General features: G+C 45.2%; 1 protein-coding gene across 2 annotated transcripts in view; it reads right to left on the bottom strand.

Moving 5' to 3' along the window:
• The window catches only part of shisa10.1 (shisa family member 10, tandem duplicate 1), a 96,933-nt gene that overhangs the window by 17,541 nt on the left and 52,666 nt on the right, over positions 1 to 26,726 (bottom strand). For both annotated transcript variants that reach the window (XM_078209738.1, XM_078209739.1), the window contains one exon: positions 1,376 to 1,494. In XM_078209738.1, the coding sequence (XP_078065864.1) occupies positions 1,376 to 1,494 (119 nt within the window). The remainder of the gene's footprint in view (positions 1 to 1,375; positions 1,495 to 26,726) is intronic.

The raw sequence follows: 26,726 nt of genomic DNA, 5'->3' as shown, positions 1-26,726 counted from the left end.
GAAACCCACGCAGATACGGGGAGAATGTGCAAACTCCACACAGACAATGACCCAAGCTGGGAATCGAACCGGTGTACCTGGCGCTGTGAGGCAGCAGTGCTAACCACTGTGCCACCATGCCGCCCCAAATAGAAAAGTCAGTGGGATCAAAGATCAGTCATGTCCCAAGATGTCTAAGTTAGGGGGATTGAGAGGCGGGGGGGGGGGGGGGGGGGGGGGGACAGTGGTGGGAGGTTACAGGGATTGGGCAGGGGGGGGGGGAAGGAGAGGGGAAGACTGGGTGGGATGCTCTGTTGGAGAGTAGGTGCAGGTTCAATGGGCTGAACGGCCTCTTTCTGCACTGTAGGGATTCTATGATTCTACATAACCAAAACAACAGAATATATCAGAGGGGGCACTGATCACATTTATGGTGCTCTGATCAAACTGCAGCTTGATTACTACACCCAGCTTTGATCACCAAGAAATAAGGGAGAGGTCAGAGCACTGGAGGCAGCAGAGTAAAGCCCCGAGGCTAACCCCCAGGAACGAGTAATGAAGAAAGATTGGAGAAACTTGGGCTTTTTAGCTCAGAAAGGAGGCATCTCTGACGATTTTGTAGGCACGTTTAAAACTGTGCCAGAAAACATGCCTAGAATGTGACTTTATATTGAACCACACGGGTAGAATTGGGAGTCACGGATCTCAACGAGTGAAAGTTATTTTTGGGACAGATATGAGGAGATTCTTCCCCACAATGTTGGAAAAGGCTTCCAGATAAAGCAGTGACGTTAAGATCCAAACAATTGAACCATAGAATCCCTACAATGCAAAAAATGGCCATTCGACCCATCAAGTCTGTACCAACCCACCATTTCTATCTTACCCAGGCCCACGTATTTACCCCACTAATCCCCCTAACCTACACATCTTGGGACTGGAGGAGGAAACTGGAGCACCTGGGAGGAGACCCACGCAAACACGGGGAGAACATGCAAACTCCACACAATCACCCAGGGCTGGAATTGAACCTGGGACCCTGACACTGTGAGGCAGCAGTGCTAATCACTGTGTCGTGGTACAAGCAGGCAGGGGCTGGCCGGGGGGAAGGGCGGTTAGCATCTCTCTGGATGACGAATTAGATGGCTGAAATGGCCTGCCTCATCCATTATAATTATATGCTCAACTATATTGCCAAGTAGAAACTGGTTATTCTGTGGATAACAGTGTGAGAGAGAATTTAGCATGTCCAGGATCCCATGGTATCTGTACATTTCTCGTTACTCTTTATTTATGGTGAAAAGCCTCAAATGTTCAGTTCTATTCAAACACCTCGGGCTAAACAACAACAACAATGTCAAGGAACATCCTTTAATCATAATTCTGGGCTACTTACGCTGACGTCCTCTTCGCACCATTTTGTACAGAAGACAACAAGGGCAGCATAAACAGAGCACAAGTGAGAAAAGGAAGATCCCAAAAAAGCTCACTCCAATTGCAACAACTGAGCCAAAACTGCAAGAAAAGGAAAGGAAAGGGTTAGCAAAAGCAATGTGGATCATCACAGTGTATTAGCTGTAAAGCACAGCATTTATCTCTCGAGTATACTCATTACTCAAGCTACAATAACAAAAGGGGTTAAAATATTTAAAACATGAGCACAATGAAGATCTTATTTTCAACAATAAGCTGCAAATGTTTTTATTCATGGGCGTCGCTGGCTGGCCAGCATTTATTGCCCATCCCTAGTTGCCTGAGGGCAGTTGAGAGTCAACCACATTGTTTAAAGTTTATTTATTAGTGTCACAAGTAGGCTTACATCAACACTGCAGTGAAGTTACTGTGAAAATCCCCTAGTTGCCACACTCTGGCACCTGTTCGGGTACACTGGGGGAGAATTTAGCATGGACATTGCACCTAACCAGCACAATTTTCGGACTGTGGGAGGAAACCGGATCACCCGGAGGAAACCCACGCAGACATGGGGAGAACGTGCAGATTCCGCACAGTGACCCAAGCCGGGAATCGAACCCAGCTCCCTTGCGCTGTGACGCAGCAGCGCTAACCACTGTGCCACCTTGCAGCCCTACATTGCTGTGGCTCTGGAGTCACATGTAGGCCAGACCAGGTAAGGATGGGAGATTTCCTTCCCTAAAAGGACATTAGTGAACCAGATGGGGTTTTTCCCGACAATCGACAATGGTCATCAGTAGATTCGTAATTCCAAATTTTTAAAATTGAATTTAAACTCCACCATCTGCCGTGGTGGGATTTGAACTTGGAAAGATTAGCCGAGTTTCTGGGTTAATAGTCTAGCGATAATACCACTCGGCCACCATCTCGTCCACACGATCTGATTTAGTTTCCTGGAAGGTAAAATGACCATAGCGAAAGCTTTGTGAAAATTTGAAAGTTGCTGATCATGTGCTTTCCACAGATGACATTCTTCTGCTCCCACATGTAATATTCGACCCTTGGGATATTATAGCACTACTGAATGCTCCACCATATCTTTCAAAATAGTCGATCACCAGACAAATTGTTTGATTTAATGGATGTTTGTTTTACTTACTGATTACTCAAAAGCTGAGGGGAAGGGGGGTGAGTGAAATTATTATTTGTACACATGAGCTGATTCCCCTACACGCCAAACAATTACTCTCGTCAACAATCAGTGGAGTCTCTAATGCTCAGGATTCAATATTGTTACAAAGGGAAGGCATTCATGAATACATTCAATATTCTAAATATATTGTCCTGTAAAGGCATTGGTAAGACTAAGATAACCCATTTTATGAAAACCCGGCGGCTTCAAGATCCTTTAAAAAAAATTTTTTAAAAAAAGATAATCACATTCATCTTTTCTGACCAACACCCAGGGCAGATTCTGACTGAAAATCCACATCTTTCTCCCCAGAGAGACAGGCAACTTTTCACTCCAGATCTTCTGACATTTTGTCAAAAAAAAAGGCGGGTGGCGTGTTTTGCGCCATCATTCCTCAAGGGTGGAGCCTAAAGACGCCGGGAAGGCCAGCTCCACCGAGATCGCCCATCTCACATTAAAGTCCAATAGCGTCCCTCACCACCCGGGGGCCGTACTCACCTCAGCCCCTGGTGTGATCATCATGACTGCTTTCCATTTTTGGTTCCCCCTGTGATTTGATTTATTATTGTCACATGTATTAACATAGTGAAAAGTATTGTTTCTTGCGTGCTATACAGACAAAGCATACCGTACATAGAGAAGGAAACGAGTGAGTGCAGAATGTAATGTTAGAGTCATAGCTAGGGTGTGGAGAAAGACCAACTTGGTGCGTGGTAGGTCCATTCAAAAGTCTGACGGCAGCAGGGAAGAAGCTGTTCTTGAGTCGGTTGGTGCGTGACCTCGGACTTTTGTATCTTTTTCCTGACAGAAGAAGGTGGAAGAGAGAATGTCCGGGGTGTGTGGGGTCCTTAATTATGCTGGCTGCTTTACCGAGGCAGCGGGAAGTGTAGACAGAGTCAATGGATGGGAGGCTGGTTTGCATGATGGATTGGGCTACATTCACTGCGATAATCAGGTTCACCCCCTTGCTGGGTGGATAATCCTGCCCCCCCCATCGGCCCACACCACCACCAAGTCTGTTCAGCTCCCTCCTCCCCCATTTATTTTTGTCAACATGGAGCATAAAATTGAAGGGCGCATGATGCATCTGATCCTGGACCTGGCTTAGCCTGACTTCCACAGATCTAAAATGAGCAGGATTGCAGGAAGGGCTCCCACTGCCTCTGCTGAGAGCTATAGTTAGCATCTGGATAACCCTGGAATACAGGCAACCTGTATCTGTAGCTCGTTGAATATCTCTTGTGTCTGTCTGGTGGTCATGATGTGGAGTTGCCAGCATTGGACTGGGGTAGGCACAGTAAGTAGTCTCACGACATCAGGTTAAAGTCCAACAGGTTTATTTGGTCGCACGAGCTTTCGGAATGCTCACCTGATGAAGGAGTAACACTCCGAAAGCTCGTGCTACCAAATAAACCTGTTGGACTTCAACTTGGTGTTGTGAGACTACTTACTGTGTCTGGTGGGTAACGCATAATTTGGTTTGTATAATTGTATCCATTTTGTTTTAATTTTATTGTTGCTATTTTTATACTGATTACACAAACACTTTGGGTGTGTCAGGCCCGCATGTATTCATGGTGCCATCTCTGTTAGGGGAGGCAGCGGTTGTATTCCATGAGACTAGGCTTCACCAATACCATAATCCACTGGATCAATGTAAAAAAGGCCTATTAAACCTTTAGACCAATGGATTACCCTATACTTATCACATTCAAAGCTAACTGTCCCTCATTATTTCATTCACTAAAAGGTGGAGATCCCTTTATCTATAAAGGTTCAAGAGCATTAAAAGGAATGTGGTCCAGAATTGCAAACAGCGACAGCTGTTAAGAGAGGCGATGGCCTAGTGGTATTATCGCTAGATTATTAATCCAAAAATTTAGCTAATGTTCTGATCTGGGTTCGAATCCCACCACGGCAGATGGTGGAATTTGAATTCACTAAAAAATATCCGGAATTAAGAATCTACTGATGACCATGAAACCATTGTCGATTGTCGGAAAAACCCATCTGATTCACTAATGTCCTTTAGGGAAGGAAATCTGCCGTCCTTAGCTGGTCTGTTACACTCCAGAGAAACAGAAATGTGCTTCACTCTCAACTGCCCGCCAAGGGCAACTAGGGATGGGCAGTAAATGCTGGCCAGCCAGCAACGCCCATGTCCCATAAACGAATAAAAAAAGCTAGGCCAACACACTGACCTTAGATACGGTCAACCAAGGCCTACTGCATTTTTTGGTATTCAACGCATATCCTACATTCTTAAAAGCACGACACGGAAAAGAAAGTTAGACAAAGATTACATGTCTCACTATGCATAATTGTGTCAACTGTGACAAAAGTACCAGCCTTGGCTCGGTTGCTAACACTCCTACACACAAATGAATTAAAAGGAGTGGGCCACTTAGCCCTGTCGAGCCTGCTCCACCATTCAATGTAATTGAACTGATTGTAACTTTAACTCCACCCTCCTGCTTACCCCCAATTATCATAGAAACGCTGCAGTGCAGAAGGAGGCCATTCGGCCCATCGAGTCTGCACCGACCATAATCCCACCCAGGCCTTACCCCCACATATTTACCCGCTAATCCCTCTAACCTACGCATCTCAGGACTCTAAGGGGCAATTTTTAACCTGGCCAATCAACCTAACCCGCACATCTTTGGACTGTGGGAGGAAACCAGAGCACCCGGAGGAAACCCACGCAGACACGAGGAGAATGTGCAAACTCCACACAGACAGTGACCCAAGCCGGGAATCGAACCCAGGTCCCTGGAGCTATGAAGCAGCAGTGCTAACCACTGTGCTACCGTGCCGCCCTTTAACCCCCTTACTAATCCAGAATCTATCTACCTCTGCCCTAAAAATACTCACAGATTCTGCCTTCACTGTCTTTTGAGGAAGAGAATTCCAAAGATTCATGCTCCTCAGAGCAAAACAAATCTCATCTCTATCCTAAATGGTTGACATTTTATTTTTAAACAGTGTGTTAGATTCTCCCACAAGGGGAAACATCCTCTTGTTAAAGCCCAGGCCAGAAACTCCAAGATGTCGTGTGAAGTTAGCCAAGACCCTAAGTTTTTACATTTGATTTTGGCTTGGGTGAACATAAGGTGTTTTGCTCCAGGTATGGTTCAAGTGACCCACTCGGAAGCTTTTATCAAACAAAGTTTATTTAAGAACACAGTTAGAATATGACAAAATGAATTAGCACAACTTTTACTAATTACAAGACTTAAACCTGAAACAGTAGAATTCTTAACAGCTAGCTATCTCTGTTGTTCCAATTTAAACTAATACCCCATAGACATACACCCTTCGTTTAGAATTAGTTAGCACTAAAACAAGGATGCTCATGTGATAATAGATTTCCAGCTTTATAACGCACCGATGGACAGAAATCCAAACAGCAGTTTTGAGAGAAGGATATATCCTCAAGGCAGCAAAACCGAGAAGTAAACCTGGTCTCTAGCAGCTTCCAGTCTTCAGACTCCAGAGACAGGGAAGGATACCTCTCTCTTTGCTTGCAACTTCCAGAACAGCAACTCTCCAACTCCAGAGGGGAAAAAAGAGACACTGCTCTCTCTCAACTCCAAACAGCATCTGAAAACAGCAACTAAGCTGGAAATCACTGTGAAAGCTAGCTGTCCCCAGTTACATGACCTGACCTGTCAATCATCCCAATCAAGCTTTACTCTGCAATCCCAGGAGATCACTAAAGCAATGGAACACTGCATTAATTCAGATTAAAACAAATATTGTAGCAATTATACTGCTTCAGTAACAGTAGAGGATACCGGTTGCAGACAAAACGGCTCTAAAATGCTAGGGACTGCTAGAAACCTCCTGTAGAGAAACCTGATTAAAATACATTTCTTAAGGGTACAGTGTCATCACACTCTTCATATCGACCCTGTCAATACCTCTCAGAACCTTATACATTTCAATCTAGTCACCTCTTCTAAACTACAGTCAATACAAGCCTTGCTGGTTCAACCTTTCCTCATAAGACAACCCACCAATTCCAGGTGTTAGTGTGGCAAGCCTTCTCTGAACTGCTTCCAAAGCATTTACATCCTTCCTTAAATAAGGAGACCAACACTGTCCCTGAATCAGAAAGTTGAGGGTTCGCGCCCCACTCCAGGACTTGAGTGTAACAATCTAGGCTGACATGCCAGTGCATCCCAGGGTGTTATTTTGATAAAAAGAGCATGCGGGCTATTCCTGGTGACATGGCCAATACCCATCCCTCAATCAACAATATGGATACAGATGACCTAGTTATAAGATCAGAGAATCATAGAATCCCTATAGTGCAGAAGCAAGCCATTCAGCCCATCGTGTCTGCAGCGACTCTCCGACAGAGCATCTTACCCAGAGCCTATTCTTGTAACCCCACATATTTACCCCACTAATCCACCTAACCTGCACATCTTTAGATTGTGGGAGGAAACCGGAGCACTCGGAGGAAACCCATGCAGATATGGGGAGAACGTGCGGTCTCTACACAGACAGTCACCCGAGGCCCGAATTGAACCCGGGTCCCTGGCACTGAGAGGCAGCAGTGTTAACCACTGTGTCACCATGCTGCCCATTGTCACATTGCTGGTTGTGGGAGCTTGCTGTTTAAATTGCTGCCACATTTCCTACATTACAACAGTAGCTACAAATTTACTTCATTGACTGTAAAGCACTTTGGGATGTCCTGAGGTCATGACTGGTGCTATAAAAATGCAACCCGTTCTTCCCTTTAATTGTGCATGTGGAGTCAAATTTACAACTTCCTTCCTGATCTGTGCACAAAGCAAAGGGTTGTTACGGTTACTTATTAGTGTCACAAGTGGCTTATATTAAAACTGCAATGAAGTTACTGTGAAAATCCCCTAGTCGCCACACTCCGGCGGCTGTTTGGGTACACTGGAGGGAGAATTTAGCATGGCCAATGCACCCAACTAGCACTATCTTTCAGACTGTGGGGGGAAACCAGAGCACCCGGAGGAAACTCACGCAGACACGGGGAGAACATGTAGACTCCGCACAGACAGTGGCCCAAGCCGGGAATCGAACCCTAGTCCCTGGCGCTGTGAGGCAGCAGTGCTAACCACTGTGCCGCCAGATCAATTGGTGCATTGAAATCATGGCGGATCTTTGGATGTAGTTGGGAGTGTATCCTATTCTATCCCAGGGGAAAATGTTGGAATACCAATAATAAAAAAAGGAATACAAAAGCATACACAGGGCAATACGGTCTAAAACATGACCAGAATCTTTGAAGTGGGGGGATTTCCCAGATGCTGGGGGTAAAGCAGCATTTACCTTGTGCTTGCTGCGCCTGCCATGTTTTGAGATAACAAATCCACTTGGGCTGGGTGATTGGAGTACATTACTGTGCTAGCACTGAAACGGTGATGGTCGATAATGTATGCTGGAGTGTAAGCATAGCTGATCATAACAATGTTAAAATGCTCTCCACCTCACTACTGTTATCAACTAAAGCATAGCGTTGTGGTGTAGAATCAGACAACGTGAGAAGCATACCAAACATTTTCTGTATTCTAGTCTACCAGAACAAGGCAAGCAGGTCACCCATTTTCTCAAACAAAGTAACACAACTCCATTCAGAAATAGGTTTTGAAAATGTGAATGTACACTGTTTCTGCTAAACTCATCGGCAAGGAAATCAGGAAATATTACTCGTCAACCTACGGCTGACAGTCCCCGGCCTGTCGCCACCTCTGCCGCAGGGGGCAGTGGCAACAGCATGATCTCGATTTGCATAGTTATGGGCAGGCAGTGGCGTAGTGGTATTGTCGTGGGTCTAGTAATCCACAGACCCAGGGTAATACTCTGAGGACCAGGGTTCAAATCCTTCCACAGCAGGTACTGGCGCTGCAGAAATTTGAGCTAATTAAAAATCAGGAATTAAGAATGACTATGAAACCATTGTCAATTGTCATAAAAACCCATCTGGTTCACTAATGTTCCGTAGGGAAGGAAATCTGCTATCCGCGGCACAGTGGTTAGCACCGCTGCCTCACAGCACCAGGGACCCGGGTTCGTTTCTCAGCTTGGGTCACTGTCTTTGTGGAGTTTGCACGTTCTCCCCATGGGTTGCCTTCCGGTGCTCCGATTTCCTCCCACATCCAAAGATGTGTGTGTTAGGTGGATTGGCCATGCTAAATTACCCCCTAGTGTTAGGGGGCTAGCTAGGGTAAATGCATCGGGTTATGGGGATTGGGCCTGGGTGGGATTGCGGTCAGGGCAGACTCGATGGGATGAATGGCTTCCTTCTGCACTGTAGGATTCTACAATTCTATCATTCTATCCTTACCTGGTTTGGCCTACATGTGACTCCAGAGCCACAGCAATGTGGTTGACTCTCAAATGCCTTCTGAAGTGGAGGGCAGTTAGGAATGGGCAATAAATGCTGGACCAGCCAACCAGTGACCGCCATGTCCCATGAATGAATAAAAAAAATCCTAACCACTGATGATTCAATCCGTAGAAATATGGATCTTATAACATTCACCATGTATATGAACCTTCTAAAGTATCCAAGTTAAAATAGTGGCAGGGTGACACAGTGGTTAGCACTGTTGTGTCACAGCGCCAGAGACCCGGGTCAGATTCCTGGCTTGGGTCACAGTCTGTGTGGAGTTTGCACGTTCTCCCCATGTCTGCGTGGGTTTCCTCTGGGTGCTCCGGTTTCCTCCACAGTCCAAAGAGATGTACGAGTTAGGTGCATTGGCCATGCTAAATCGTCACTTGGTGTCCCGGGATGCGTAGGTTAGAGGGATTAGCGGAGTAAGTACGTGGGGTTGTGGGGATAGGGCCTGGGTGGGATTGTTATCGGTGCAGACTCGATGGGCCGAATGGCCTCTTTCTGCACTGTAGGGATTCTGTGATTCCAGTGCAGCTGCCCTTTGCAGTAATAACAGTTTCCAACATTGCATTCTGGCTATGGTCACCTCAGCAACTCAAGACACATTTGTTTTCTCTGCCAATTGCGTCAGACTTTCAGCTCAACAGGGCAGGAGACGGAAAGGAGAGAAAAGAAGAACAGCAACCTTTATCCACTTTAGTTCACCATTGTATAATCTCTTCAATCTCTATAATAGCTGAACCATACTGCTGGACTGACAGGGGGAAGCCACAGTTACTCCTTCTCATTACACCAGAATGGACAAAAATGACTAGAAACAGGAAGAAAAACAAAACTCAAAACAATCAAACAGCTGCTGATACCTTATACCAGCATAAAATATGCAACAGTCCATAATTTCTGTCATCAATTAAAACCTGCAGAGAAGCCCTCAAGCTCATTTTCAAACAATCATGCTTCCCTGTGTAGCCATCATTCACTAAGTTCAGGTCTGTTTACAGATGGAGAATCTTGTTCCGAGATAATACCCAAATCCCAATCTACACTAGGAAATGCCAGCCTCTCAACAGTAGTCTCCCAATATTGAACACGGAACTCTGGAATTTCCTTCCTCACCATCCCTACCTCCTTAATAAACCTACCCGTTTCAGTCGGCTTTCGGTCACCTGTTCAACCAACTCTTTATCAAATTGTCAAATTTTGTTTGAGCCCCCTCCCCCCCCTCCGCCTGTGAAGCGACTAGGTGTTGGCCTAGTGACATTGTTGCTAGACTATTAATCTAGAAATTCAGCTAATGTTCTGGGGACCCGGGTTCGAATTCTGCCACAGGTGGAATTTGAATTCAATAAAAAATATCTGGAATTAAGAATCTGCTGATGACCATTGTAGGAAAAATACATCTGGTTCACTGATGTCCTTTCGGGAAGGAAATCTGCCGTCCTTACCTGGTCTGACCTACATGTGACTCCAACACAGGCAATCTGGCTCCATCATAATAATGTGGTATCAAAGGAAAAAGGAATTATTCCAACCATACTTCTAATAATCATGGCACTGTGCTGGAGGGAAAAATGCATTTTCTCTGGAGCAGTTAAATGTTCTTCAACAAAGGGGAAATCATTAGGCCTTTAGAAGGAACCCAGAACCAGGTACCAAAGCGGAACCTGATCTGTATGTATGAGTTTGACAGAAAAATCTCAAATTCTACACCTGGGATGGAGAAAAGTCAACAGAAAAATTGCGAAAGGAAGTTACGGGGTGGAATTTTCCCATCCTGTCCGTCACGGCAATTGTACGGGGTGGGGGGGGGAGTGGGGTGTAATCTTGCAAAGGTCCGTTGATCTCGGGCGGGAATTTCCAGTCTTGGGGCTAGTGTGACTGGAAAATCCCACCTATGATCTTTGGATTTGGGATTGAGATCTATTTCAAGATTAGCAAAATTATACTTGGTCAATTTTAGTGCAAACGGCTGTTTGTGCATTTGCTTATATCGATTCAAGCTTGCTTAAACAACTGGGCTGGAATTTTACCGCCCCAGCCATTGGAGCAGGCGGAGAATGGGAAGGTCCATTGACCTCGGGTGGGATTTTATGGTTTCGGGACGAGCGTGGCCGTAAACTCCCGCCCCTGGTTTCTAATTTTGGGCAAGCTATCTTACCACGCTTGCTTACATGGGCATTAATGTTGAAAAATGTCAAACAGAAAAGAGAGCTAACAGACCCTGAAGGGAACAAAAGCTTGACTAGAACATTGGTACGTGAAATGATCCAATATGTTGTCTTTATGTGCTGCCTAGGCAGTACCACAATGTAACAGGAGGCCAGGTTACAAAGTCCATGGGGAATTTTACTAACTTGTAGTATTTGAGATGTTTGCAAATTATTGGGAATGTGAATTTAGATGCCACTTTTGAATCACATTCCTGCGAGCTTAACTGTATCTTAAGCTCTTGAAGCTAACGGTTCTTACAGTTCCCCAGTAAATGACGCAACGGTACAAAGAACATGTTATTTTCGAACATGCAGACCCACAGACTTCCATCAGCAATGACAAATATAAATTTACAAATGGAAGTGAGTCACTTGGACTCTGAGATTCAGAGGGTCAGGGGCTTATTGGGTGTGTATGGCCATCAGGCTATAGCTGACATGGTTTCGCACTATTACGGTTTTGAATATCTTTGGTGTATAATCTCCTCTATGATACGATTGGGCATAAATACAGAGGCTGTCTCGGTGTACAGTTGTGTGTACCCATGGCAATGCACAAGCTAGTTCTATTTTTATTTATTAGTGTCACAAGTAGGTTTACATTAACAGTGTAATGAAGTTATTGTGAAAATCCCCTTGCCGCCACACTCGGGCGCCTGTTCGGGTCACACTAAGGGAGACTTTAGCATGGCCGATGCACCTAACCAGCACATCTTTCGGACTCTGGGAGGAAACCGGAGCACCCAGGAGGGAACCCACGCAGACAAGGGGAGAACGTGCAGACGCGGCACAGACAGTGACCCAAGCTGGAATCAAACCCGGGTCCCTGGCACTGTGAGGCAGCAGTGCTAACCACTGTGCCACCCTTGGCTGTTCATCGTGGTCATGCCAATGAATGCTCTCATGATTTGACACGTTGTGGGAATTTCCCCATAGCTGAAATGACTGTTCAGGAGCAGGAGAACCAGTAAACCCAGGAGACAATCTGCTTTCACGCACGTCTTTGACGTTTACCACTTTTGGTGAAAAAGCTGCCCACTAAATTGGTATTTATAGCACTGAAGTTGGCCACTCGTCCCAACTGGTCTTTGCTGACTTTTGTGATCCACATGAATGCTCTTCCACCTTATCCCCAAATCTCAGTTACATTCCCTGTGTATGTTTGGTTTGCTGATTTTAGGCAGCTCAGCAGTCAGGACACTGAAAACAGCATCATGCACAGAGGCTATGGCCAAAAAAAAAAGTCAGCGGGAGTTTCCCCTGTTCCCAATCACTTGACCCTCCGCTGGAAAATGTGGATGTGGAACCATTCCTCAGGGCGAGGATTGGAACGGGCTGAGGTGCTCTAAGCAATTGAATAAATCGGGCATCTCCTCACAGTCTGGGTTCACACACTGGACACGGGACTGCAGGATCCATCGTGGACTCGTATCACAGCCAGGAACAACAAGAATTCATTGCCACAGAAGGCTGTGGAGGCCAAAGAACAAAGAATAGTACAACGCAGGAACCGGTCCTTCGGCCCTCCAAGCCTGTGCTGATCATGATGCCCTAACTCAACTAGAAAAAGAACCTTCTACCCTTACTTGGTCTGTATCCCTCTATTCCCTCCCTATTCACGTACCCATCCAGATGCCTCTTAAAAGTTGCTTATGTACCTGCTTCCACCACCTCCTCTGGCAGCACATTCCAGGCACCCACCACTCTCTTGTGTGAAAAATTTCCCAGGTCATTGAGTGTATTTAAGACAGAGATAGATAGGCTTTTGATTGGGGAGGGGATCAAAGGTTACGGGAAAAGGCAGGAGAATGGGGTTGAGAAACATCTCAGCCATGATCAAATGGTGGAGCAGACCCGATGGGCCAAATGGCCTAATTCCACTCCTCTATCTTATGGTCTAAGGATCAGCAGAGGCCAGACAAAGAAGAATAATTGGGTGGGGTTGGGAAGAGGAAAATGGGAAATTGAAGCATAAATTACAAAGAAAAGAAGTAAAAAGAATGTAAGTATTGAAAGGAAGGGAAGCAATGAATAAAACAAGCATGAGAGGCAGCAACTGAAACAAAAACCCTCTCACTTGAAAACAGCTGGCAGTTTCTGTTCTCTTTAATCAAGCATTTTCAATGACTGTTTTGTGTTCGCCAAGGCTACGGAAGGTCACCAGTGGGGAATGAAATGAACATCACACACCATCAAGTGTTTCCAGATGCCAAGTAAGTTTCCTGCTGCACTGTTGCAGCCTCCTCGACGACGAATCATATGTCCCACACCAGCTGATGTTTTGAAGTGAGGCTGCCAAGTTGTACAACTTGAAGTAATTGTGGACATTTCTGCACTGTGGGCTCACTCTCAGAAATTTGGCTTTAATTCCCCAAACTTATTCCATCGTTAAGAGGCTTGTATATAAGCTCTGTAATTGGGGGCGGATTGGGCGGGGTGGGGGGAGGGGGAGGAACAGGGTGAGACTGAAACAGATGTAGTGTATATTTTTTAGAAGAAATTTTAAATCCCAGGCAATTTTCTGCATATTGTTAATGCTGTGTATTATAAAGTGGGATTTCAAAAGTACACCTTAGAAATAAACTTTATTTTCAATGTCCGTGTGGAGTTTGCACGTTCTCCCCATGTCTGTGTGGGTTGCCTCCCGCACTCCAAAGATGTGCAAGTTAGGTTGATTGGCCAAAGTAAATTGTCTCTTATTGTCAGGGGGATTAGCAGGGTAAATACGTGGGTTATGGGGATCGGACCTGGGTGGGATTGTTGTCAGTGCAGACTTGATGGGCCAAATGGCCTCCTTCTGCACTGTAGGGATTCTATGATTCTATCGCCGGAATTCTACCAGCCCACCCACTACGGAAGCGGAGTGGGCAAGGGACGGACAATGGAAGTGTCTGTTGACCTCAAGCGGGATTTTCCGGTCTCGGGTTGAGGGAGGCCTTAAGATCCCACCCTATGACTCTAACTGATACCATACAACCTATTGTAGAAATCACAAGACCAGTCACATGATTTGTGAACACTCCACAACAAAGTGTTGGATAAACTCTTTCCCTATTCTTTTAGGCAGCCAAAAAAATGAAAGCAAAACAGTTTAAGACCAATGAATGTCAGCCAAGGGCTTGTTCAAGATATCAAAATGTTCGCTGCTCTCATGCTCAGACATGGCTGTCTCACCAGTAGAACGAGGTGAGGATACGTTCACTGTGAATATCCTCAATTCTCAGCATCAGACATAGAAGACAATTATTGCAAAACATTTGTGAAAAATAAGAGGGTGAGCTTGCTTTCACATTACATGCTGTTACGTCTTTAGGTCATCCCAGAGTGCCTTGCAATCAATTAGTCTAAAGTACAGAAACTACTAATATGTAGGCAAATGAGACAGAGAATTTCAAGCTGAAAAGCAAATGGGTTGAACTTCCTGATACTCTGTTCAGAAGTGTTTTTGATGAGAGTAGGATGTTAGCCAGGAAAGCAGGAGAACTGCTAACCACTGTTTGAAAAATCCTGTGCAACATCAAGGAAATTAGGTCCAAGTTAATAACATCTCTGGCACAGAAACTTGATTTAAAGTAGCTCACATTACATGATAAGGATTAGACAGGGTAGATTCAGAAAGAATGTTGGGGGGGGGGGTTGGTGATTGGGGAGTCCAGAATTAGGGGTCATAGCTTGAGGATAAGAGGTATACCTTTTAGGACTGAGGTGAGGAGAAATTTCTTCACCCAGAGAGAGTGGTGAATGTGTGAAATTCACTACCACAGAAAGTAGTTGAGGCCAAAATGTTGTGTGATTTCAAGAAGAAATTAGATATAGCTCTTGGGGCTAAAGGGATCAAGGGATATGGGGGGAAGGCGGGATCAGGGTATTGCATTTGACGATCAGCCACGATCAAAATGAATGGTGAAGCAAGCTCGAAGGGCTGAATGGCCTACTCCTGCTTCTATTTTCCATGTTTCTATATCAATGAAAGGTTAAAGAGATCATTAAAACACATCCGGTTAACTTCTAGGACATTACGCTAATTTGATATCCTTTTAATTTTTTTTGTAGATTACAATAGGGTGGCATGGTGACACAGTGGTTAGCACTGCTGCCTCACAGTGCCAGGGACCCAGGTTCGATTCCTGGCTTGGGTGACTGTCTGTGTGGAGTCTGTGCGTTCTCCGTGTCTGCATGGGTTTCCTCCGGGTGCTCTGGTTTCCTCCCACAGTCCGAAAGACGTGCTGGTTAGGTGCATTGGTCATGCCAAATTCTCCCTCAGTGTTACCCGCACAGGCTCCGGAGTGTGGCGACTAGGGGAATTTCACAGTAACTTCATTGCAGTGTTAATGTAGGCCTACTTGTGACACTAATAAATAAACTTTAAGCTTTTCCAGATTCACCACTACTTACAAAGTGATTAGATTGCTTTACCAGTTTTAAAAAATTGAATCAAGAGAAGGACCTACAGAAGTCGTACTGTAAAGGCTTGCATAAATATAAGTGGTTGTTACCAGTTCATTTTTTTCCCCCTGACCTTTGAAGGTTGTTTTAAAAAAGTAAACGCTTTTACTTTAGACATTTTCCTTCTGCAGCAAATACAATTGGTAATGTTATAAATACTTTTCCTTCTTTTTATAAATTAGCCACTTTCGGAGAAGCAGAACAATGCCACTGATGTCAGGAACCAGATGAAACTTAACGTGGAAAGTGACTCAATCCATCAGCTGACTGTTACAATAAGTCACACTATGACTCGGGTTCGATTCCCGGCTTGGGTCACAGTGTGGAGTTTGCACATTCTCCCCGTGTCTGCGTGGGTTTCCTCCGGGTGCTCCGGTTTCCTCCCACAGTCCAAAGATGTGCGGGTTAGATGGATTGGCCATGCTAAATTGTCCCTTAGTGTCAGGGTGATCAGCTAGGGCAAATGCATTGGGTTATGGGGAAAGGGCCTGATTGGGATTGTGGTTGGTGCAGACTCAAGGGGCCAAATGGCCTCCTTCTGCACTGTAGGATTTTATGACACCACACCAACCAAAGCTTGCTGATATTTCAAGATATTTTTCTTTTATTTGCCAGTTTAGGATCACAACATGAGGGTTTAATGTTGTTTAGGTTAACCATGTAAGTTACTGAAGTTTATAAAGTTAAAGTTTATTTATTAGTCACAAGTGAGGCTTACATTAACACTGCAATGAAGTTACTGTGAAATTCCCCTAGTCGCCACACTATGGCACGTGTTCGGGTACAATGAGGGAGAATTTAGTATGGCCAATGCACCTAACCAGCACGTCTTTCAGCCAGTGGGAGGAAACCGGATGACAGCGACTTGGGAGCAGGGGATGATTGGGGGCAGTCGGTATGCTGGAGGCTTTGGCTGGGGGAAAAACACAAATATTTCAGTCTCAATGTCAGTGACCAGCTGTGTTGACTGAATGCCTGGTTCACGATGCAGAGCAACGCCAACAGCGCGGGTTCAATTCCCGTACCAGCTGAGGTTATTCACGAAAGCTCTGCCTTCTCAACCTTGCCCCTCGCCTGAGGTGTGGTGCCCCTCAGGTTAAGTCAACGGCAATCAGCTTTCAATCTCAAGGGGAGATCAGCCTATGGTCATCTGGGACGGTGGCAACTTTACATATCTGCTTCAAACAGGACAAGAGTGCAGCCATGATGCCCCTGCATTATTCATCTTTCTTTCCATATTGTACTACATTGCTGCCTTGCTCTATTTTAGAAACATAGAATCCCTACAGTGCAGAAGGAGGTTATAGATCCCAACGAGTCTGCATTGACTCAACATTTTACCCATGCTCTCCCTCCGTCCTATCCCCGTTATCCCGTGCATTTACCAAGGCTAATCCACCTAATATACACATCTTGGGACGTTAAGGGACAATCTAACATGGCCAATCCACCAAACTTGCACATCTTTCAGACTGTGGGAAGAAACCGGAGCACCCGGAGGAAACCCACACAGATATGGGGAGAACATGCAAACTCCACACAGAGTCACCCAAGGCTGGAATTGAAGTTTATTTATTTATTAATTAGTGTCACAAGTCGGCTTACATTAATACTGCAATGAAGTTACTGTGAAAATCCCCTACTTGCCAGACTCCGACGCCTGTTCGGGTACACACTGAGGGAGAATTTAGCACCCGGGTCCCTGGTGCTGTGAGGCAGCAGTGCTAACCACTGTGCCACCTACCACGATGTCACCATGCTGCCCACCACTGTGCCTTGCTCTCTATTTGCAAAAGCTTTCTCAAAACCCAGCAGTTTGACTGTACCTCCAATAACAATCTCCAAATCTCCCCTCAACCTCTTCCCAGTATTTCTCTTCACCCCCTCCCCCATCCTTTTTGAAATGCTTCTTTACAATAGAAGGTGCAATACGAAATATCAGTTGGTCTTACGGCCCAACAGTAATGAGGGAAGATGTATGTGGAAGCACTTTCGTAAAATGTACTGTCTGCACACGCAGTCTGACAAAACAAGTTAGCTCACATGGTTGCAATCTTGGGGTCAAGGGCACAATCCTAACAACTACTGACCTGCTACAGTGATGTCTACGGCAATTTTTTGTGAAGGTATGATTCAAAGAACACCTGGCAAAAATTAGTGCAATAAACCCAAAGTCATACTGTCGGATGCTGAAGCTTAATGCGAGACTGAGCAGTGCATTTAGATTTATCCTCCAGATTAAACTTCATTCCTGCGCAAATCGGCCTCCCATCCATTGACTTTGTCTACATTTCCTGTTGCCTCAAAAAAGCAGCCAGCATCATCAAGGACCCCACACACCCCTCTCTCTCCCGCCTCCTTCTGGTCGGGAAAAGATACAAAAGTCTGAGATCACGGGCAGGGATTTTACGGCCTCGCTCGGCCTGAAACCATAAAATCCTGCCCGAGTTCAATGGACATTTCCATTGTCCGCATCCTCGTCTGCTCCGATTCCGTGGCAGGCGGGGTGGTAAAACTTTGGCTCACGTACCAACCGACTTGAGTACAACTTCTTCCCTGCTGCCATCAGACTTTTGAATGAACCTACCATACATTGAGCTGATCTTTCTCTATACCCTAGCTATGACTGTAACACTACATTCTGCACTCTCTCCTTTCCTTCTCCCCTATGTACTCTATGAATGGTATGCTTTGTCTGTATAGCCCACAAGAAACAATACTTTTCACTGTATCCCAATACTGTGATGACTTTAATCAGGCCATTGAGGTTGGCCTATTGGAATATGAACTCCCTGGTTAAGGATCCAATTTATGGGCCAATTAGGGAGTCTTTGCCTTGTACTTAACGGGGAGTGTCAGTTCCTCTGACACCCCCGGAGGTAGACTGTGGACTGCTAGCGCTCTGTGTACTGCTGTTAGAGTTTGTAAATAAAGAGATTTGGATGAAGGGATTTCTGCCTCCGAAGACTTATTACAAATACATGTGACAATAATAAATCTAGTGCAGCACTGAAGTTGACGGATTCAGCATCAAAGACCGTCACTGAGCAGTGGAATGCTTCCAAATTCACAGCGCAAAAATGCTCATTCAGATAAGTGGGTCAGCAATTTGGAAAATTAAACCACCAATTAAAAGTAAAGAAAATAGGTATAAGCTTACAGATTGACTAAGAAATGCATTTGCAATAACGATCAGGCTCACAAATGAAGATTTTCTCCTTGGTAATTTACTCAACAAAATAACCTCAGCAACACTGTGTGGGAAAGCAGTCACATTCTGCTGATACCAAACTGGACGAATAAGTGAACGGCAACTGTACTTAGCATAAAAAGGAACGCAAAGCAAGTTGCTGCTAAAAATAACGATGATACACAGAGAGGAATGGAAATTCTAAGTGGATCTGGCCGTATTGGTTGGTTAAAGGGTTTAAATTTTTTACATTATGGCAAATGTCAAAACAAATAATGTTAGGGAGTATTTACAGGACTCCAAAATTTTGATTTGATTTAGAATCATAGAATCCCTACAGTGCAGAAAGAGGCCATTCGGCCCATTGAGTCTGCACCGACCACAATCCCACCCATGCCCTATCCCCATAGCCCCATATATTTACCCTAGCTGGTTCCCCTGACACTAAGGGACAATTTAGCCTGGCCAATGCACCTAACCCACACATCTTCAGACTGTGGGAGGAAACCAGAGCACCCGGAGGAAACCTACGCAGACACAGGGAGAATGTGCAAATTCCACACAGATAGTGACCCAAGCTGGGAATGGAACCCAGGTCCCTGGCACTGTGAGGCAGCAATGCTAACCACTGTACCACTGTGATTTATTGTCACACGTATTAGGATACAGTGAAAAGTATTGTTTCTTGTGCAGTGTACAGCCAAAACACTGTTCATAGAGTATATAGGGGCGAAGGAAATGAGAGGGTGCAGAATATAGTGTTGCAGGTACAGATAGGGTGACGAGAAAGCTTAATATATGGTAGGACCATTCAAAAGTCTGATGGCAGCAGGGAAGAAGCTGTTCTTGCGTTGGTTGGTGCGTGTTCTCAGGCTTTTGTATTTTGCCTCCTGACGGAGAGAGGTGGTAGGGAGTATGTCCGGGGTGTGTGAGGTCCTTGGTTATGCTGGCTGCTTTCCTGAGGCAGCGGGAAGTGTAGACGGAGTCAATGGATGGGAGGCTGGTTTGCGTGAGGGACTGGGCTAGGTTCACAACCCTCCCAAGCCCCCTGAGATAATCCTGGTACTCTGAGGCACTGACCAGAACATGTTCAACAACTTGGAGTCTTGTATAACAGACATACTGGAGAGTAAAGAGTTAATCATCAAACTGCCTTCTCTGTTAGAGCAACAGGTTTTCCAAAAAGAACAGGAAAACACAGGGATGTGGCAGCAAGGAAACCTGTGACTTTGGCAAAATTGGTTATGAGTCAGTATAAATGTAATGGCAAAGTCTGTATTTTTTGAGCCAGACCCTTCAGACCTTTAAAAAGGAGTCTGCTAAAGGCGGAGGCCGATAAAGGGGACAGGGGTAATAAAGGGGAAGGCTGATAAGTGAGGCGGGGGGGGGTGCGATAAAGCGGGAGAACAACCCTCCCAGTTACTAAAGATACTAAGACTGAAACGGAGTTTGGAAACCAAAACGTCTGCTTGAAACTTTATGAAAGGAGACAGATCCATCACAGCTAGCAGAAGTTGAGTCCAGTAGTGCAGTACAGGCAGGCTGACAAACATACAGGCTCAATCCAGAAGCCGAGAAGAAGAAAATACACAGTTGCTGCAGTTGTTTCTGTTACTTAAAGGTAGCATTGACGGATCTATGGCATTCAGGCTGAGTTGAGGAGGTTCTGCAGAAGCGTGCCACTTTTGGTGAAGGCCGGACTCAGATTGATTTGCATTGCGGCCAGCTACAAATCAAGCTACATCCTAGGAGGAAGAGGATCTGAAATTCTTCGTAACGTAGACAGAGTTTTGAAGGACTTTCATTTTCTGAATAAACTGCGAAGCCAATTTGTAAGATCTGTCTTGGTCAGATCTGTCATTTAATTTGTAATTAGTAGTTTATATTCGACCACAATTTGCCTTTGGGCGTTAGAGTGTAGGAGGGTACCTAAGACAGGATTTAGTGTTTGCTTTGTTTGACTCTTGTACATTAAAAATTATTTTGTTTTAAACCATGGAATTTTGTGGTTTCATTCTTTCAGTAAATAACGGAGACTTTGGCTAGGATTTTCCATCGCATTGCACCCATTTTCGGGTGTGACGCGGTTGTAAAGTGGGACGTAAAGCGATTAGCACAACCACTCTGCTAATTGGGGGGGGGGGGGGGCGCGGAGGACCCACTGCCACTCTACAGCAATCAGTGGAGGGAGGGAGAGGGGGCCTGTTGTCACTCTGCAGCGATCAGTGGGCGGAGGGCAGCGTGGCCACGATCGGTGGGGGAGGGAGGGAGGGAATCCGCGATCAGTCTGGGCAGTGTGGGGGATCGGCAGGGATTACATCCACAGACGTGAGCCCCTGTGATTGCGGTGGGGGGAGGGCTGCTTCAGGCTGCCTGCAGTAGCAGGGGCCTGACAGCTCTCTCTTTGTCTGTCAGACCCCTGCTACTGCTGATGCACATGTCAGCATTAGAGGCCTGAACATGTGCACTACCTCTGCAGGCTTTCAGGCGCGTTAAGCCCCACCCATAGGTTTCTGCAGCGATCAACAGGCTTGCTGAGAAATTTACAGGCAGAGTGCATGGCGGCAGGGGGGGGGGCCTGAAAACACCCCCAAAAGACGGATCTGACACTCTCCCAGGTTCAAGTCCGCCCATCACTTAGACAAAAAATGGTAAAATACCACCCTTTGGATTTCTTTTTTTAAAAAGAATTATTAGTCTCAAACAGCGATCAAGACAATGGCTTATGCAATAAACAAAGGATGGAGGATTAATTAAACATTGTATAGGAGGGAATGTTCAGCAGATAAGCTATTAATAAAACTACTCCTCAGAGGATTCAAGAACAGATAGGTCAGGAATTCATATTCGAAAAGGATATCATGGAACAAACAATTAAAAGGACTGTTTATGTTCCTCAATGATTCAAAAAACAGATACATTACGCGATCTTATCTGGGACATGTACCTTTGATGTGGGCAAACTAAGATGTATAAAAATCATGTGTTTTGACAGTTACTTGGAGAGTTCGAAAAGCCTTTGATACTACGACATTTCCCAAAGATCTGAAGGTACCAAACAACCCTACTATTTAAAAATGAGGAAAAGAGAATGCGGATATATTAGGCCAGTTAGCCTAGAATCAGTGTTATGCAAAATGCTCATCTCTATTATTAGGAACATAGCAACAGGATACTTTAAAAATCATTATATGATTATATGGAGTCGACGCTGATTGTGAAAGGCTGCTGGATTTTCCAAACATAATTTCAGTTTTTGAGGATGTAACTCCCAGGATGAATAAGGGGGAAGTAGCTGATGCGATATATTTGGATTTTCAAACAGCATTCAATGAGGTGCCACACAAGACATTATTACAAATAACTAGGACTCATGGCTTTTGGGATTAAGGATTGGTTAATTGACAGAATACAGAGTGTCAGGGTAAATGGGACATTTTCAGGTTTATTCCAATTCTCTCCCCACATCTAGTGGTGCACGAAGGCAGACGTTTGTCTGTTTCCATAGCTAGTTATTCCTGGAGCAGGTTGCTGGTCTGTGGCCCAAGGTTAATAATTTTGAGAGGTGGCATTCCACATTAAGCATGACTGACCAGGGCTCTCTCCTGCTCTTACCCCCAGTCATTGGCGTGTTTGGAAAGATTTGCAGGTTGACACACTCAACCTGTTTGACCTCATTATAAACACACCTTCCTTGGCCAACAAGTGCTGGGAAGGGCCTCGGATCCGGAGCTTCTGGCTCAGAGGCAGGGACGCTACCCAGTGCACCACAAGACCTCCTATACATTTCAGGTTGACAGGCTGTAACTAGTTGGGCACACAAGAATCAGTACTTGGGCATCAGTCCCCTCATTTAAGTCATCAGTATAGATTGTAAATGGCTGAGTGTAACCTATCCGAGTTTGCTAATTATATAAAGTTAGGTGGGCATGTAAGCAAGTGAGAAGGAAACAGAGGGATATAGACAGGTAGGGTGACAAAGATAACCTTGGAAGATCTAGACCATTCAGACCGAGTTCAGGAGGTTCTGCAGACGTATGCCATTTTTGGAGAAGATTGTGCCTGTGGAACTCGGGTTGGTTGTGCTGTGTCAATTGCGACCAGACTAAGTCCTAAGAATGAAGCTGAAATTTATGAGGAAACAGAGTTTTGAAAGATTGTGAAATTGATAACCTCCATCCGTGGTAGACTGCTGAGTCAATTCATAAGATCTGTCTGTGTCATATCTGCAAATGGCAATCGATTAGAAATTGCACATTTAATATGCAATTCATGTTTAACTTGGGTTGATTCTGGGTTTTTGAGTATAGAAGGGTACCCAAGATAGTATTTAGAGTTTGCTTTGTTTGACTCTTGTATTGTAAAAAATCTTCTGTTTTAAATCATGGAATCTTGTAGTATCACTCTAAGTAGATAACTGGGATATTAGATTACTCTTTTTAGGAAAATAAAATGGCCTTAACTGCGATCATACCAGTTGTGACAAGATTTTCTTGCAACAAGAATGGATTTGTTGAATTGTAAAGATTTCTGATATACAAAGTGTTCATACCTTCTTGGATTTGCATCATTATAATTGTATTATCTACTCATTACTGTTAGCTGTAAGTACATATATATAGTATTATTGAAATTGCCTGGGAACCTTTGGATCAACAAGTTAGATACATGAAAGACGTTGCACCTATTATCGATATTTAAAACATATGCTTGCCATGTTTTTATTTATAAGTAAAAAGCATTCATTGTTTTTAGTTTCTACCCTTCTGGTCTATTAACATGCATCATAATGAAGTGAATTTAGTTGTAATATTTCTAATCCAGTAAACAGGTTATTGACTGTTAGAACCTCAGAGATGCAGCCCGACTGGGGAGAATGGGGAAAAGGTCTGCTTACAGGAACCAAGTTCCAGAGACAGACTACATTAACACGCCCCATCCAAAACTGTAACTACAGGGTGATTTTCATACAAGACCATGAGGCATAGGAGCAGAAGTAGGCCATTTGGCCCATCGAGTCTGCTCGACCATTCACGACTGATCTGATGAGATAATCCTCAACGCCACTTTCCTGCCTTAACCCCATAACCCTTCACTCCCTTACTGATTAAAAATCTGTCTGTCACAACCTTGAACATCCTCAAATGATCCAGCCTCTACAGCTCTCTGTGGTAAAGAATTCCACAGCTTTACTTCTGAGGGAAGAAATTCCTCCTCACTTCTGTCTTAAATGGGCAACCACTTATTCTGAGGTGATGTCCTCTGGTCCTAGACTCTCCCACAAGAGGAAACAACCTCTCAGCATCTACCCTGTCAAGCTTCCTGAGAATTCTGTATGTCTCAATAAGATCACCTCTCATTCTTCTAAACTCCAATGAGAACAGACCCAACCTACTTGATTGTGGGGTCAGGAACCCAACACCCTGAACACTTATGGATCCTGTTCCCACACCGCATCAGCAGCAGTGACACAATGCAGTATTTAAACCAATAGCTACTAACTGGACCGGAGATGCATTTGGCGCCCGATTTGGGGCATAGAACAGGAGACGGGATCTCAGCACAGAGGGATAATTTAAAAAGGCAAACAGGATGATGCCTTGAGAAGTGGATGAGGCGAGAGAGAGCGCACGCAGAGGGCCCACAGTGTTTTGGGGCAGGCATCCCTGAACAGCCCCATATTTTACTGAGGCCTTCCTGCAGGCCCCAAGGCTGTGACAGACTGGAGATCTGTACTATTCCCTCCATCTGGAAGTTTAATTCCATTGAGCCAGATCAAGCAGGCATGGCTAGAGATGACCATGGATTCTAGGAGCCTTACGTTCATCTCAAGAGTCCAAACACCTCACAAAGTCGAACTCTCGGTCCTAGCAACAGTGACCCCAGTGCCACAACATGAGGAACAGAGATTCACTCTCCCTTTTCGCACTGCAAATCGGGAGGACTAATGGCTCCCTGCTGTGGTCCCGGCAGCAATGCTCAAACATGTCTCAGACTCTCTGTGTTCCCCATGCTGTGATGTGGAGGTGCCGTCGTTGGACTGGGGTAAGCACAGTAAGAAGTCTCACGACACCAGGTTAAAGTCCAACAGCTTTATTTGGTAGCATAGGCCACAAGCTTTCGGAGCGCTGCTCCTTCATCAGGTGAGTGGGAGTTGTGTTCACAAACAGGGCATATAAAGACACAAACTCAATTTACAAGATAATGGTTGGAATGCGAGTCTTTACAGGTAATCAAGTCTTAAAGGTACAGACAATGTGAGTGGAGAGAGGGTCAAGCACAAGCTAAAGAGATGTGTATTGTCTCCAGCCAGGACAGTTAGTGAGATTTTGCAAGCCCAGGCAAGTCGTGGGGGTTACAGATAGTGTGACATGAACCCAAGATCCCGGTTGAGGCCGTCCTCATGTGTGCGGAACTTGCCATCTTCCCCATGCTGGCCATTTGAAAATTGCTGACTGTTGCTCCCCGTACTCCTAATGAGCTCGGTGAACCCAATAAGCAATTAATTGGAGGCGTACAGGTTGCCAGCTCGCCCTTCCATCCCTCCCTTTGAAAAACCAAGCACATCACTGAGGCACCAGGAAGCTTTGATACCTTCTGAGTGGGAGACCTTCCTGCTCTGCCCACCACCACCACCCCCCCCCCCCCACTCCATCCCAGCCCCCCAACAGGGATTGAAAATTCAGCCCGAGGTTATAGCATTTGTCTTGTGCTTTAATGTTCAGACAATACAGGTCTCCACATAGCTGCACGTCCACAGAATCCTACAGTGCAGGAGGACGACATTCGGCCCATCGAGTCTGCACCAACCACAAACCCACCCAGGCCCTATCACCATAACCCCATGCATTTACCATAGCTAGTCCCCTGACACTAAGGGGCAATATAACATGGCTAATCCACCAAACCCGCACATTTTTGGACTGTGGGAGGAAACCCACAGGAAGAATGTGCAAACTCCACACAGACAGTGACCCAAGCCGGGAATCGAACCCGGGTCCCTGGCGCTGTGAGGCAGCAGTGCTAACCACTGTGCCACCTTGCCGTCCAGCTCCTTCGCTCGAGAGGAGGGATACTGGTACAGATTTAAAACTGCAGTACACGGTCCAGTGAGAGGCAGCTGCTGCAGCTGTTGGCTATCTGCTTATTGAGGGAGTCTGAATGGTGACTGACACAAGCTCATTATTTCTCATTTACACAAGGCCCTTTGTAAATATAACGTGCAGATGGGTCCACTTTACAGAAAGAAAAACTAGATTTGCATTTGCTTCAAGTCCTTTTATACTTACAGCAGACCCCGCTTTACTGGCTCAATTATCCAGCCAATTTTTTTTAATACCAATGTGTGTGTAAGACATCCCCTCATTGCACCTTCTTTGTATTTTAACTCTTATTCTTCAGGACTAAAGCTTTGATTATTTTCTTCTCTTATGAGACAGGACCAGAATACAAACAGAAGTGAAGTGCCTGGATTTTGAGATCCAGACTACCAGGGCTTATGGACTACATGTGACAACCTGTCTATTGCTGGGATAGTGTAATTGTGGCTTTAAATCAGAGTCAAAGGAGGGAACTTTCCTGTCCCGTCCACCATGGGAAATCGTAGTTGCGGGGGGGGGGGAGGGGGGGGTGAAATTCTGTCCATAGAGTCATAGTGTTTTACAGCACAAAAAGGGGCCCTTCGACCCATCGTACCTGCACTGGGCATCAGGCATCTATCTACTATAGAAGGCATATCATAGAATCCCAACAGTGCAAGAGGCCATTCAGCCCATCTACTCTGCACCAACCTCAATCCAACTAGGCCCTATTCCCGTTACCCTACATATTTACCCTGCTAGTCCCCGGACATTGGCCATGCTAAATTGACCCTAGTCAACCTAACCCGCACATCATTGGACTGTGGGAGGAAAC

Source organism: Mustelus asterias, chromosome 3 (assembly GCF_964213995.1).
Source record: "Mustelus asterias chromosome 3, sMusAst1.hap1.1, whole genome shotgun sequence".
NCBI classification, from domain to species: Eukaryota; Metazoa; Chordata; class Chondrichthyes; order Carcharhiniformes; family Triakidae; genus Mustelus; species Mustelus asterias.
Note: the sequence above shows the minus strand (reverse complement) of the source record. Positions and strands in the feature narration are given on the sequence as shown.